The 16,000-nt window shown below is 47.1% G+C and overlaps 1 protein-coding gene across 1 annotated transcript in view; it reads right to left on the bottom strand.

Moving 5' to 3' along the window:
* Positions 1-16,000, bottom strand: part of bcas3 (BCAS3 microtubule associated cell migration factor) — a 207,292-nt gene that overhangs the window by 153,978 nt on the left and 37,314 nt on the right. Inside the window, exons 14-15 of the mRNA XM_076137652.1 lie at positions 10,718-10,851; positions 5,432-5,768 (exon numbers count right to left, since the gene is read on the bottom strand). Of these exons, the coding sequence (XP_075993767.1) occupies positions 5,432-5,768; positions 10,718-10,851 (471 nt within the window). The remainder of the gene's footprint in view (positions 1-5,431; positions 5,769-10,717; positions 10,852-16,000) is intronic.

Genomic DNA, 16,000 nt, shown 5'->3' with positions numbered 1-16,000 from the left:
AGTGCTGCCTGTGTGTTAAAGGCCAGCCAGCTTTATTTCTTTATCTCTACCTTACAATTTAGCAAATCAAATAATGATGAGTGCTGCGGTGAGCTCCCGGTGATAAGAGGGTTTAGTGGCGGTGCAGATTGAGTTATTAGGGTTCACATAAAGAGGACAGAGGTCTATGGTGGAGTCCAGCGGCAGGCCAAGATACATATTCCTGGCACTGTGTGTTTTTGGTCGCTTTAAAAGCCCTAAAAGTACAGGGGAAGGCTAATTTTCAGGGTAAACAGCTTGTTCGATTGCAGTGTGGTTTGCGCTGAGCTCTGGGTTTATTGACTCAAGCCGATCTGGGCTCAGGCTGCTCTGCTGACGACCGCAGGGAGGAAAGCCTGCCGGTAGGAGCCCTGTTACAAGCTGCTAACACTCGCTACCTTAGACGGGACACAATTGTGGAAGCAGATGTAGTGAGCAGGGTAGCAAACGTGACGCTCAGGGCCGGAGTACAGGACCGTGAGAGCGCCGGGGACACAACAACACACTTTCAAAAGAATCTGCTCCGTTTACAAAGTTGATTCCTGATGACATGTGTGTCATTTGCAGGTTGAATCATGGAGACATGTGATAGCATTGGACTGCTGTCTTTAAATCCTCTGCTCTTACTTTTACATGAATCAGAAATAAGAGAGAGAGAGCTAAATAAATACAAAGACAGGAGCAGAATCAGTGTTTCTCCTTTTCAATTTCAGAGCAGTTTAGAAATGAAAACAATGGCTAAAAGCAGACAAAAGTCCCTCCAGCGTGCGTCCTCTCCTAAACACAATGTAAAAGCTAAAAGAGCGTAGCTGAGAAGACTAAACACCCCAGACTAAACTAACGGAGCATAAAAGCCTTCAGACGGCCTCCCTGGAAAAACAAACTCCAAAGGAGGGCTGTGAGTTGTTTTAGTCGAGGAAGTGACCATTCATAAAAAAGGCAGAGGAACGGCTAGGCTCTCACTGCTGGGAGATCTGGATGGAGGCTAAACCCTTCAGTGCTCTGCTCTGTGTGGGGCTGAGGCCCGGCCGCTCTGCTCTGCTCTGCTCTGCTCTCTGCTCTGCTCTCTGCTCTCACAATCCTGACCACACAGCGCCACGCGGAGGACAACTGAGGTATCAGAACACAGAGTCTCTCTCTCTCTGCCTCTGTGGCTTCACAGGCAGGAAGGCTTAACTTATGAACTCTATTGACTTTACATCTAAATTGTAGTGAAAATCACTTTGAGTGTGAGTGAAAGAGTTAAACATTGACGCTCACTGACTTTATTTGAGATGATTCTACTTCTCCTGCTGGCACTGAGGCACAAACACACACACACACACACACACACACACACACACACACAGGCAAGGTTGAAGGGAAAGATAAAAAAATTCAACTCCACTTGAGCATCAATTTGTTGGGTTATAAAAATGAGAGATTTAAAAACGAAGATTCCATCTTAAAATGGAACAATGAAGTGGATAAAGTGCAGAGATCAATTTAGTGATTAAACTGGCAGCTGAACATCAGTTTGGAACAGAGGGAGATGAAGCCAGCAGCCCCAGACCAAGAGAGTCATAGAGTCAGACTTAGAGAGTCATGGAGTCATAGTCAGAGAGTCAGACAGTCAGAGAGTCAGAGAGTCAGACAGTCAGAGAGTCAGAGAGTCAGAAAGTCAAAGCACACGTGTGGCCTGAAATTAAAAACAAGATATTAAAAGGGAAAAAAAGACAACAGTAGAATGAAAGGTCAGTCTGTGAACATTTCATCTCCTCTTCTCGAGTTCAGCCTCAGCTTAGACACTGAGTCACACAGCAGACAGATCCTGAGGATTTCTAACATTTCTATAAGAATTCCTCACATCTCAGCAGCAGAACACCCTAAAGTATCAAACATACATGCTGAGTTCCTCTCTCTCTCTTCAGATTCATCCATTTTCTGAACATGCTTAAGATTCATTTTCCCAAACGTGTTGGTCGAGCCGGAGGCAAAGACTGAACTCCGCGTTCTTTGTAAGCGTTGCAGCTCCAGAAACTCTACTTGTCAAAGTGGGGTCACGTTAAGGCTGTGTACATACGTGTCACCACTTATGAGGTAACGTTTCCTTTGCCTCGGCCCTCGGCAAAGCCTCGGTGTTTTCCACCGCAGGACGATGACTGAGGAAGGAGGTCGCACTGGGGAGGAGGCAGGCGAGATAAAAAACTCAAGTTCAAACCCAAATAAGCAAGCCGTCAGCCTCTAATAGCAGAAAGGAAGTGTCCCTTTATCAACAAGTGAATTAACAGTTTCCCGTCACACCTTCTCCTGAGCCTCCCCCTCTCCCTCTGAAGCAGAGCCAGGGCCCAGATGGCCCGGCCAGCCCAGTGGACCACCAGGGCTTCTGCTCCGTGAAGAAACAAATCTGTTGCACTGACTAATAGCTCTGTGTTGATGTTTCATGCTTGGGAAGTGTATGACCAGGGTTGTGTATACACGCATACACACGAAAGGCACCCATGTGTGTTAGAAAATGCACACGCAGCCAGAAAACGGACTACAGACTACAAACGCTTGATTGTTTTTATCCGCCGCAAACATTCTTGGGTCCATATTGTGTCTTTATGTAGATTGTTGTGTTGCTAAGCCGTTTACAGACAAAGAGGTCAGCAGGGTTCAACCGTTCCTCTATAAGGAGGATCTATAAGTACAGAACCTGAACCCGTCTGCTGGCACCAGAGGGCAACCTGAAAGTTCAGACCTTCATACAGATACTTTAGTGTCTTCAGTGTTGTATGATCCGGTTTATCTGGTTGATTCTGGAGCTCAGAGGCGTGTTAAACTCTACTGAGCCTTGATTTCAGAAACATCTAAAGATCTGAAGCTCTCCTGGCTCCACAGGCCTGGTATACCCTCACTAACCTCTGCCCTGTGGAGCAGAGCTGTACTTACTCATCTAGCCTTGTGTGTGCTGGGCCGCAGACAAACCACACTTTACAGCGTGGGATGGTCACATTATGGGTCATCACCTCAAATGACAATACATTGATCACAGAGAGGAAAGTCTTTGGAGAAAAAGAAGGGGGGGGCCACATGTAGGGACGGGAATAACCGGGGCCAGATCCTAACAGTGACAAGGAGAAGACGGCCAATTGCAGCCTCTATTTTTAGGTGTGTTGGACGAGCGGGCTGGCAGCGAGGAGGAGGAGGAGGAGGAGGAGGAGGAGGATGTGTACTTTTCTACAGTTCCTTCCCAAAAATCAACGCTGTCCTCACTGGCGACAATCACAGAGCAGCTGTTGTGGCTAGGTGGCCTGGGCCCCCGGGTTGCCTCACCCTGCTCTCCCTCCCTCCCTCTGCCAGGCACACAAACCACCAGCGCTGCCCCAAACTCACACCCGGCTCACAAAAACAGGAGGAAGGAAGGAAAAAACAACAGCAAACGCCACTGGACGTGCTTGAGTTTGGTGTAAAATAGAACATGATGTGGCTTTATCAGGACCGGGGCCAGAGGGGGGGACGGAGGTGGGGCCGGGTCTCTACACGTACATGGACAGAACGCCTCAGAGCCTTCATCTTCATCTCCTTCCTCAAGCTTCACAACACTGCGTTACTTCATCTCTCTTCCTATAGCTACTCTAATAAATACAAACCATGGCAGAGTCTTATCCTCCTTGGTGGAGGCGTAAGGTCCCATGTCCTCTAAAACGGTTGCCCTTGTACTTCAGTAGAACATGTAGGCCTTAAAGAGGCAGACGCTCGTGTATGAAGGAGGCTGTGAGTGTACGAGTACACAAAGTGACTGCAGCTCAGCTCACACAGTAGGAGGCTCTGTGTTGTTTGTCAGAGAGTGAGTCTGTGTTCATATGGTGTGGATTAACACCTTGATAAGAGGGGGGGAGGGGGTGTGAAACCTATCTCACATTTCCTGTGAAGTGACTGATGCACTGTACAGCATCAGACTTATGAAACCTCCACATTTCTCCAGTCTAAAGTGTGTGTGTACGTACTCTCACGTTAGAGTAGAGGTATCAGTGTGAGGACTAATTGTTGACAGGTGGCTGTAATGTTCTCCTTTGAAACCAAAGTGTGATTTACGATCGCGCTCCCACAGACCAATGCCTTTCAACACCGCTACTACAAACTTATCTTTCCTCCCCTCTCTCTCTGCCCCCCCCCCCCTTCTTTATCCCCCTGCTCTATCTCTCCTTCATTTTTCTCAATTGCACCTCATTACTTTGCTCACTCACTTTCACCTCCCAGCCCACTTTGATGTTCCTGTCCCTCTCTGTCTCTCATTGGAGCAGAGCAGCGACTCGCTCAAGTCAGAACAGCTTTTAAGGTTTCATGGCCTATTTTTCAAAGTCTGTAGGAATGTGTGTGTGCGTGTGTGTGTGTGTGTGCGTGTGTGTGTGTGTGTGTGCATATGCATCCTTGGTGTAGGGGTTACGTAGGGGTCTCGGTCTAGACAAGAACACAGTAGATTCAGTGGAGGAAGCGAGGGCGCCATCTTTGGTGTGTGAGTGTGATGGATGATATAGAGATTAAATAAAGTCAGTATGAAGTATTAAAGTATTTCCTACGTCTGTTCATTTGTTAGAATGAATGAAAAAGGGTTAATACTCATAAAGTCTGTAGAGACCACAGGTTGTGTAAAGTGGTCTGGTGGTGAGTGAACTATAAAGGGTTAAAGGGTTCTCCTGTGGTTTATATCTCAAAGCTCCAACAATAACCCAAACTTTACAGGTTCTGATGCCTTTGTTCTGAGGCTGTAAAATGCATTTCAACAGTCTGGGTTTCTGTCCCATAGGCAGAGAGCGATCTGGTGAAATGAAAGCAGCTGTTAAATACACAGATGATGTCACAGCCAGTGGACACACTTCTCTTCAGTGTTTATTAAAATGTGGCCTGGCCTGGACTTCACCTATCAGAGCTGCAGCAAACTCCTGAACCTCACGACGAATCAGAGCAGGTTCCTCCACTCTACCACCAAAATGTATCTTTGGTTACATAATGATGTAAGTAAGTGAAGCTGCTGAAGACAGAACCAGAACCTAAGACCCTAAAGAGGCTGTGACTCTATCTGTGACTCTTTATCAGAGTCTCTCTGTGTCAACTCAGGACACACAGAGTGAGAGACTGAAATGATGTTCAACAAACAAGGCAGACGGATCAGAGTCCCTGTAGGAAGGACGCCCACACGCCCACACACACACGCCCACACACACACACACACACACACACACACACACACGCCCATACACACACCCACACACACACACACACACGCCCACACACACACACCCCCATACACACTAAACTGTATATTCATTAACAAAATGTCATTTTTTTGGAACTGTAACATATAATTCTAAATATATAATCATCAATATTTTAAACTATTTAGAGGTAAACTGCATTCTAAACCCTTCTGACCGTCCCATCTCCTTACCGTGATGTGGGGACCCCGAGGGGCTGCTGGAGATGCCAAGTATCGGGCTACAGCGCCCCCCAAAGCCTCCTGCTCCGCCCAGGATGCAGCCACCTGCTCCGATGCCTCCTCCTCCAGCTCCTCCTCCTAAGGCGGCGGCCCTGTTCAGCTCCAGCTCGATCTCCTCCAGGCCGGCACTCTTCTGGAAGCGAGACATTCTGTTGACCACCCGGGGGGACATGTGTGTACGGGCACAGGGGGCACCGCCGTAAGGGTTGATGGGAAAGACGTGGGAGGTGCCACGGAGGGTGCTGACAGCTACCCAGCGACTGTCCTGGCTGAAACACATGTCCTGGACCTGGACACGGACAGGAGGGGAGCAAGGACAGGCTGTTAGGCTAGGAGATGTGAGAGGATGAAGCAGAGGATGGAGGAGACATAGGAGGGTTTGGACAGTGGCAGAAAGGGTTTATAACTCATTCTAACACAGTAACATCCAACTTTAGAAGGGAAACAAGACAGTCCAACAGACACCCAAGAGCATTGGTTGACATATTCAGATATAACAGAGCTGCTGCCAAATCACAACACAACATATCTGCAGAACAAACATCTAAAACAGAAGCTACTACAGATGTTCCTCCATTAAAGGTGTTAAATTGTAAGAAAGCTATATTTTCCTTTCCCCTATTGTTGATCAAATGACTTGGCCATAACAGAAAACTCTTTGAAAATAGACTCAATCATTCCTGCTTTGCTCTCTCTCTCTCACTGTTTCTACAGTCTTCTAGGAACAGTGAGACTTTTGTCAAGTGTTTCTGAGAAAGATGAACAAATCTTTCTCAGGTGCCTGACAGATGTTGACCGGGGTGAGAGGATTAGATAATAACACTCAGCCCAAGGTAAGAACCTGCTGGGAGCTTGTTTGGTGGAAGAAGAAAAGAAGGTCAGATGGCATTCATTCTGTGTTTGGGTTGAACTCCTTAAACACCGACGGGCTGTCAGGGAGAGAAAACCTGAAGAGATAGCATCTCCCCGAGCATGTGAGACATGCAGGGAACCAGACAGGCTGGATGAGACAATACATGTGAGGGGAGGGAGGGGGAGAGAGAGAGAGACAGAGAAGGAGAGAGGGGGGGGGAAAGAGAGACAGAGACAGAGACAGAGACAGAGACAGACAGAGACGGAGACAGAGACAGAGAGGGACAGAGACAGAGACAGAGACAGAGAGGCGTACACAAGGCAAAGACAAAGCAGTGAGACGAGAGCTAACAGACAACAGACTGATGAGCTGATAAGGACATCAGGCTATTAAAAACATGGATTTGATGAAAATGGGTAGGACTGTAAGAATGATAGAGGTATGTCAGGAGGGTGTCCAACCCTTTAGCCAGCAAGCACCGCAGTCAGACAGACAGATGGACAGACAGACAGCTATGTACCTGCAGTCCTTTCTAATCTGTTGCCAAGTCAGACAAGGTAATTGTCCCCAGCAATGACAGTTAATGAGGCGTCCTCTGCATACCAGAGGGTTACTTTACTTCACAAGGACGCATGACAGAGGAGGCTTCAATGGCTGACCTCTGCTTGGGCTGAGGAGGGACGGCTCGGGCATGAGAAAGGGCTCCTGTGTGTGTGTGTGTGTGTGTGTGTGTGTGTGTGTGTGTGTGTGTGTGTGTGTGTGTGTCACAATTAGTCATAATAGACCTGTCAGAGTCCCTGTAACTGTAAATGGGCTCTGGAGTTTACTGTCAAATCCTTAAAGGGTAGTATGTGTGTGTGTGTGTGTGTGTGTGTGTGTGTGTGTGTGTGTGTGTGTGTGTCTGTGCAGATATTAACCCCCCTGACTAACACACAGTCTCACACACACACACACAGTGCACCCTCCTGTCCACGTCTACAGAAACCCCGATGTCATCCTAGAGCCTAGACAGCCAAACCGATGCCAAGATGACATTTGGTTAAGCGTCTGAACTCAAATCCGTTCCATCAGTTAGGGAGATTTGGCAGCAGCTCCGTTCACCGGACAGGAATTCTGATGGAATGAGAAGAATGTGAAAATGATGGAGGGAGGGATAAGACTAAAGGGAGAGCAGAGAGACGGAGGATGACTAGAACACTCGCTATGCAAACAGAAGAAGGAAGAGGAGGTCAATGAGAAGCAGACAGACTTGTTGGTGTTGTGGCTCCTTTATAATGGATTGTTAAAATATTGAGGGAGGATTTGGCCTCAAATGCCTCATTTAGAACTGATTGTTGTTGTAATAGCAGTACCTAAAATTATATATACTTGTTTATCCTTTGTTTCCTGTGGGAGTTCTGATCTTTATCTGTGTAAGAGACTGCATTCAGTCTATCTGTGACAGATAGTGAACGCTTACAAAGTCCTACTTAAACAAGACCAGAGCAAATATGTGCTGAAATGAAGCTGAGGCTCTTATTTTGAAATCTAATATCAATTGCATATGGCATTACCAAACACATCTGATGTTTCATGATGAGACTGGATCTGAGCCCGGTCAGGATCTCTGAGGTTCTAAATGTGTGTGACGACATCACAACTCACACCACCGCACATGGAATCATGGCCCACAGCGGAGAACTGTAAAGTTTAATCGCGGTGAGGCCAAACCCTGCGACCTCCGTGACTGGCACTCTCTAGTTTGCCCCGTGGCTCCGAACTTGTCTCCACTCAGGTCCTCCTTCAGCCCTTCCAGCTGTTATCAGCTGCAGGTCTGTTTACCTGTCTCGGGGTCACTGACAGCCGGCCGCATGTTTGGCCTCTGGAGACAGATAAGGCGTTTCTCCACCCACCTAACTGAACACTTTATCACTCTGCTCTGTGTGTGTGTGTGTGTGTGGTGATAACCCCTGGCCCAAGCACTAAGCTAAGGCCAGCGTTCACTGTTTACAACAGGCAGGATCAAAGGAGGCCCAGTGTGCAGCCGGTCAGCGGACCTGCCGTTTGGTCACAGATTAACTACAAGCAGGCGCTGTAGACGTGTGTGTGTGGGGGTGTGTGTGTGTGTGTGCGAGTACCATTGGTGTTTCACTGTGTTTTCAAATCAATACTAGTGAACTGAGCAAGGCCTGATTTTGAAGGCCCTGGTTTTTGCTGAGTAAGCACTTTTAACTTACAACAAAGGCAGATAAAACATAAATGTTCGTGTTATTGTGCTTTTATTTACTTTATATACTTTTATATCACCTCAAATAAATGCAGATGTGTTCTTGTTGGAGTTTAAGGACAGACACACACACACAGAAAAGAAGGGCAGCAGATTTGAGGAGAAGCCCCTTCAGTGTTGGACAGAATAACTTCAATTCACCTTCAAACCTTTTGCCAACATTCCCCCACAATCAGTTTGGTTGAGGTTTTGTGACTGTGGCCATAAAATATGATTCACATCATCTTCATATAGTTTATAGTAGTAAACTTTTACACTCATTGGTCTCCTGACATTCAATGATGCTGAATAAATGATGAAGAAGATGAAGGAAGGCAAAGCAGAGTGCTGCTCTCTCTTCTTCTCTTCAAAGCATGGAGTCACCTCGGCTGCCTTATAGATATTAGATAGAAGATAATACCCCCACCAAGGCAGAACTGTAATTTGCAGTGCAGTTTCATTGAGGACACAGTAACAGATGATAACAATCTGAGCATAGATCTTTGTTCCACACCTCTGTGCGTCTCTTCTTTGGGTCTTTGGCCTTGTGAACTCTCCTTTGTGCCTCTAAGCACTGCAGCCCTGCACTAACCTCCCTTTCTATGCCCCAGCTGATGGAGTGTTCCTGCTCACGTCCTCATTACCGCGACCTGCACTGACATCTCCAAGTGCTTGAGCGAGAGAGGAGCTCTAAGGTTTTATCCTTACATATAGAACTAATGCACAGCCGCCATTACCATGGCATGAGCACTTCTGACCACAGCCTCTTCCCTGATGTCTTTCCCATACATCTGAATGCTGATGTCACTTTAAACCCTGTATGTATTCAAGCACAGATGAGTTTGCATGATCTTCTCTCTCTTCCCCACACGTTTATTCTGGACTTACAGATTTAACTCCACTCTAAATTCCTCCCCATTCTTTCTTCGTCCTGTTTGTGTCGCAGCTTTTTATTAGTTGATTTCTTTATTGGTGCCAATCGAGCCACAACTGCTGTCTGGCTTTAGAGTTCCATGTTGGAAGTGAGTGCAGCAAGGCCCCTCCCCGAAACACCCCAGCCATGTCCTTCCTCCGCTAGACAATAATCAAATGTTCTCTGGTTCTCCACATGAAAACCTTGGATGGATGTGAGCAATGTTTTTTGGCCGGGCGTGCTGCGGCACAGTAGGAAAGCTCACTCGCTCTGTGGTTTCATCTCTGCTGGAGCTCCACTCCAAGACCAAGAGGCTTTTCCATTATAGAACTCTCCCTACTGTGCTGCACACAGGACACAGTTCACTTGTATTGTTTTTCACTCGCTTCTATAGAAAAGGGATTCAAATGAGGACAAATGCAATCTGGGAATATGAAACCCATCCACACTGTGCCACACCATGACCCCCACACACACACACACACACACACACACACACACACACACACACTACATGCTACTAAATAACTTACAGCACACAAAAGCACGCAGGGAATATGAGTGCGGTGCTTTGTCTTTATTTTATTTACGACGTGTCTGACATCAACATTTATAAGGATACGCTTCACAAAGGGGGTTCTAATAGGAGTCATGTATTAGATCGCATTGCAATAACAGTAAAATGATACACGGGTGCAAAATATTAATAATAAGAATAGTGAAATGGATGAGAATCTAAAGTATTCAGTCGTAGTCAGACACAGTGTGTGAGTGACAGCTGGGGTCTGAGTGTGTTCCCTATTGGGCAGTAGCTGAGACAAGAAGCACGGATGAGCAACAACTGGAGGATTCAAAGGTGATTCCTTCCAGACCGCCTCCTCTCTGCTGTTGTCATGTGAACTCAGTGCATACGACTCAGAACCAGCGTCTTTATGGATCTACAGGCGCTCACATCCATCCCTCTCTCTCTCTGTTACCTCTGTGTGGGCGTTCATGACACCACACAATATTGCTCCATGCTGTGAAATGAAACATCCAACAATGGATGAGGCAAGTTTGGAGGCTATTGGACAAATGGGGCTCATTACGACACACACACACACACACACACACACACACACACACACACACACACACACACACACACACACACACACACACACAGAGGGATGACCCTTACATAATGAGGATTAGGACGGTTTGTGAGAGTGTGTGTGTGTCTCTGACCTTGGCCTCCGTCTCTCCGCGGTGCAGTGTGTACAGATGGTGCACGGCGCTCTGAGAGGACGCCCATGGGTGGGTGAGGATCTGGAAGACGTGAAAGTCATGGCCGAGTGTGTCGGCGGTCACCAGCAGCATTCCTACAAGACACACACACAAACACACACAGGAAGCTGAAGTTAGGGGTCGCACACACAACTGGACATGGGTGTAAAGAGTATGAGGGTGACGGTTTGGTGTTCAGCTTGTTTGATGAGTGGCTGACTCGGTAACACGGTGAGGACTTTCTTCTTCTTCTACTACTGTTTCTATTTATGTGGCATTATGGGGAAAAGTTTTCAACCTCCCTCCTCCCCCCTGCCACCAGTAGGCTGTTAGACTCCTCCCCCTCTGCCTCTGCCTCAGATATGCAGGGGCGTTAAGGATCCAACAACACATTTGACCGCATTGGGACACTCTTTAGAGTTCATACACATCTGTTCAAATTAAAAAGGTTAAGATCATCAAATCCCTGAGTCTTCATGGTCAAACTGTTATAAAGGGTCAGATGATTAGGTTATGATTTATTGTTTAACTCCCAAAAGCCCACAAGAACACAGCAAACACACAGAAGACACAGAGGAGGAGTTATTACTGCGCTTTAAAACAAACAAACACACAAACGAGCCCGTTAACACAAAGTGAGCCTAGTGGTCATAAACTGTGGCCTCCCCTCATCATTAGTTTGCTCTCTCTCACGCTGTGTGATTCTTAAAAGGACAGAAGAAGATTATGTGTTTGTGCCGAAGAGAGAACGAGCGTACACGGCCCCTACATGCAGTACATGTATGTTTATGGGTGTGTGTGTGTGTGTGTGTGTGTGTGTGCAGGCCCAGACTGAACCACAGCAGCAGCAGCAGCAGTGTAACCCCAGCTGACAGGCCCATTCATTTGGCCCTGCTTTTATTTGAAGCTTGTCAAATGGCAGCAAGTATAGGCCCTCGCCATAAACAACATGCTCAACCAACCACACCAGAACAAACCCAGAGAGAAACCCACTCACAAGGACAAATGCCACACAGCCTCTCAGGAACAAAAACCCCACAGCTTTTTGGAGTTCTTACAAACAAATCCATACATCAAGCAGCGAGGCAAAACACCGGAGTGAGACAGAGCAAAGAAACGCTCTGGCCTCCGTGTTCTGACGACTCCCAGACAGAAATGATATTAAGGTAATTAGTAATCTTCCTCAGACGGGGTCTTTCATGTGGAGGCTGCAGTAGGTTTTAATTAGCGGTGGGGCTTTATTGGGTGGCATGTCAAATGTGAAGAGAGGAGGCTGGAAGGGATCGAGATTAAAAGGATTCAGCAACACGTGTGAGGGAGAGGAGGAACACTCCCTCCCTCTGGAAGGAGAAGGAGAAGAAGAAGAAGGCTTCCGCTGCTCCCTGCTTCCGTTCAGGATCGGAGAGATTCCTTTTAAAAACCCTGACTTATATATGTATATATATATATATATATACATTTAAAAAAGAGAAGAAGGTGGCATGAGTAAGGTTAGGAGTGGAGCTGTGGGGTCAAGTAGATGATCAAACTCTGGCGGGAGAGGGAGAGATGGAGGAGAAGTGAAATGTGCATTAAGCCGGCGGTTAGCTCTTCATGCCGTATCAGAGCGACCAGAAAGCCAGAGCGCTAAGGCCCAAGGCCCGTAAACTCTTAAAAACCCACGCCCCAAACGAGGTGCCAAGCCACAAGAAGCATTTGCGTCAACTGGGAATAGAGAGAAAAAAGGGACGGGGCCCTTCTAATTATAGAGTCTGGAAACGGAAGCGCAGGGTGATTAGGAGTTGAGGCGCTGCGGTCTGTTTATCTGGGAGCTTCCTCTCGCTCTCTTACTCTCTCTCCCCCACACTCAACTCTTTCTTTCTTTCTTCCTCGCTCCTCTCTCTCTCTCTCTCTCCGTCCCGCCCACCCAGTGGCTGAAGAGTCTGGCCCCTGAGCTTCTGACAGATGAGGCTTGGCCACTGTGATCTGGCCCTGGACAGCATTTCTCTTGTGCTGATGTTAGAGTCTGGACTCCAAAAGAGTCACAGCTCAGAAGGGCTGGAGAGGTTTGAGAGCGCGAGTGCCCGACGGCTGGGGCTTTTGTGGCCTTGTTGAAATACAGAGGCCCTCGCCGAGAGGCGTCAGTCGGTTAGCCCGCGGGAAGGGCAAATTAAAAAGAAGCCGAGCCGCTCGGCGGGTGAAAAAAGAGAGGTTTCGGGGAAACCGGAGGACGGCCGGCGCAGGGTTTGACACATCCTATTTATAACACCTCGTCCCAGGGGTTACAGTGTTATTTATGATGTTTTAGTACCCAAAGCGCTGGCACACGCACTCAGACATATGCTAAACTGGAAGGGATGACCTCTAATTTGCCATGTGTGCAAGACATGCGTCCGTATGGGACATGAGGGAAGTGATATAATCATTTCCATAAATATCTGCTTTTGCTTTCTTGTTTTTTTCGCCTCCCAAAAAAATCCTTTTTGTTTTGTTTTGTTTTGCTGCAGGCTCCGCTGTCCGACTCCTGACCGTCCAAACACAAAACAGCTGCTAGATCCCATTAATAGGGGGAGGATGTTTAATTTACAAAGTGGCTGGGTGAGCTTTTTTCCTCACAAAGGCACATGTGGAGAGGCAAAGACAGAAATGGAAAGAGAGAGAGACAGAGAGAGACAGAGAGAGAGAAGGAGGGAGAGAGAGAAAGAGGAGAGAGAAAAAGAGGAGGAAGGAGAGAGAGAGAGAGAGAAAGAGAAAGAAAGAGAAAGAAAGGGAGAGAAAGAGGGACATAGAGAGAGACGGAGAGAGACGGAGAGAGAGGGCGAGGGACAGACAGAGAGAGAGAAGGAGAGCGCAAGAGAAAGGGAGACAGAGAGAGAGAGAGAGAGAGAGACACAGAGAGACGGAGAGAGAGGGCGAGGGACACAGAGAGGGAGAGAGAGAAAGAGAGAGAGAGAAAGAGAGAGAGAGCAACAAAGAGGGCGGTGATTTCCCTCCTTGGCAACACAAAAGGCCACAACAAAACTCGTCCACTTTTTAATTAACAACACCATGTTGAAAAAAAAAAAAGCTTAGAAAATCGGGAAAATCTCAAATTATAACCATGTGGACGGCATAAAGCTTACAAGATGGAGCAGTGAGGGGATTGAGATAGCTTTACTGTTACCAGCACGCATAAACTTCACAGCAAATGAGCCCAACGCACAAATCAAAGAGTATCTTTGTAAGACAAGACTCTCACTTCAGGGCAACTCTGGGGAGAGACAGAACTCTCTGTGTGTGTGTGTGTGTGTGTGTGTGTGTGTGTGTGTGTGTGTGTGTGTGTGTGTGTGTGTGTGTGTGTGTGTATCTGTACACACAGGTTAGTGGCGTCAGCATCACTATGAGTCCTTCCTCCACCCCCTGTATGTATGTGACATCAATCGACCCACAGCCCCTCAACCATCCTCTCTCCTTTAACACACGACATAATGCTGGAGTAACCTTCCAATATTCACACATGCCAGGTAGGAGAACCCCACCTGGCTCCTTTAGCACTGCCCTCCTGGCTGCAAATGTAACAGTATGGACACCAACCGCCAAGACGATAGAAGACATAGAAGAAACTTGACTAGAGTCCACTACTGTTGTTCTTATAATGTATTATAATAATATAACATAATATATATATACAATAATTATAATATGCCACAATCTAAACATTAAAAAGGACATTGAAGAGTTTACAACAGCTTCTCCCATTGTTCCACACAGCTCCTAATCCACTTCGTCCTCACAGGAGTTTCCTTATTTCGCTCCAAATTGCACAATTTTTCAGCCATTCTTGAACTAAAAACTCAAACAACAACAACTCTACATTTTCCACCAAACTTTCCACTCATTTCCATCATCAGTGGAGTTTAGTGACTGGTTCTTGAGGGCGTCACCCTTCAGGCATGATCCCAGCATTGGTACTTGGTCTTAAGGTAATAAAGGGACAGCACCTGGGACAGAACATCCAATCATATCACTCATGTCCCCTCTCAAACATGACCAACACACACGTGATGCTGCCACACACTGCACCTGTGAATGAGGCAGAGCAAGCAGCCGCAGGCCCCTGATCCCTCTACCCATCACCTCTGTAGTCTCAGCCCTGTTCAATCACCCACCATGACCCTGGCCCTCCACAATTATTAACAGTTAAAGTAGGACACTTGGATGAATACATAAGAGTGTAAACCACAAGAAATGGAGAGAAAACAAAGAAGAGGGGGGGCGGGGGAGGTGCTATCAGTTCATTTTCTGTACACTGGGCTGGAACCAAAGGTTGTGTTTGCCTCTGCGCTCCACAGGCAGACCACCTGTGAACACTTAGATATTAATAGATATGTAAAGGTGTGTGTGGCTAACCTAGCCGAAGCTGCCATTAGTTCCATATTACTGTGCTGGAGTGCCGCCTCTGATAACAGGGCAGAGCTGGACTCTCTTTAAAGCTGCGGCAACACACACACAAGGAGCGAGCACAGTGGCGGTCAAGTTCACAAAGCGTGACTCAGGGCTCAGCTCCAGGCTTTCTCTTTCATCAGACAAAAGTGGGAAAACACCTCCTTCCTTCTGCTTTATGGAGCGCTAAGAAATGAGCCTGTGGAATTGTTTTAGAGGAAAGATAAGATGTTTATATTCTCAAAGGGCAGAACGCCGTCATATAGAACATAAAGGAACATAAGAGGAGGCGACAGAAGGAGGTGAAGGCATGAAGAGACCCGCTCTGCTCTTACACCACCTGGGAACGTTCATCTGCCAAATGTAAAACCTTACTTTACTGCCGCTAAATTAAATTCCCAGGGAATCCTAATACGTGGACTTTGTTGTCTCTCTGTGATTTCCCCAACACGGGACAAACATGTTCTCACAGCAGCTTAGAGGGAGCTTGAACACCAGGCCTTCTTTGATGGCATGTTTAAAAAGCTCCAAAACAAATTGCTCCCATCCACAATCTCCTGATAAAGAATTTGGGACTGTGATCAGCAGTTAATCCTCTGTGTGAGCTCACAGGCAGCCAGGAGGCTCAGCAGCTCACTAAGCTCCCTGCACTTACATGCTCTCTTTCACTACTCCTGGACTTTTCTGTTAACTAATGAAATCCTGTTAAACATTCAGAGCCGCCGGTCGCATAGGGAAGAAGACTTCAATCTGAGACTGACCTGCTGATTTAGATTAAACAAGTGTAGGGGAGAAGTGTGTGTGTGTGTGTGTGTGTGTGAGAGGTTAAGAGAGGATGAGAAC

The sequence above is a fragment of the Genypterus blacodes genome, unplaced genomic scaffold (genome assembly GCF_046128005.1).
Source record: "Genypterus blacodes isolate CSIRO-AG114 ecotype Tasmania unplaced genomic scaffold, CSIRO-AGI_Gbla_v1 ptg000330l_1, whole genome shotgun sequence".
NCBI lineage: Eukaryota > Metazoa > Chordata > Actinopteri > Ophidiiformes > Ophidiidae > Genypterus > Genypterus blacodes.
This window is presented reverse-complemented; position numbering and strand designations above follow the sequence as displayed.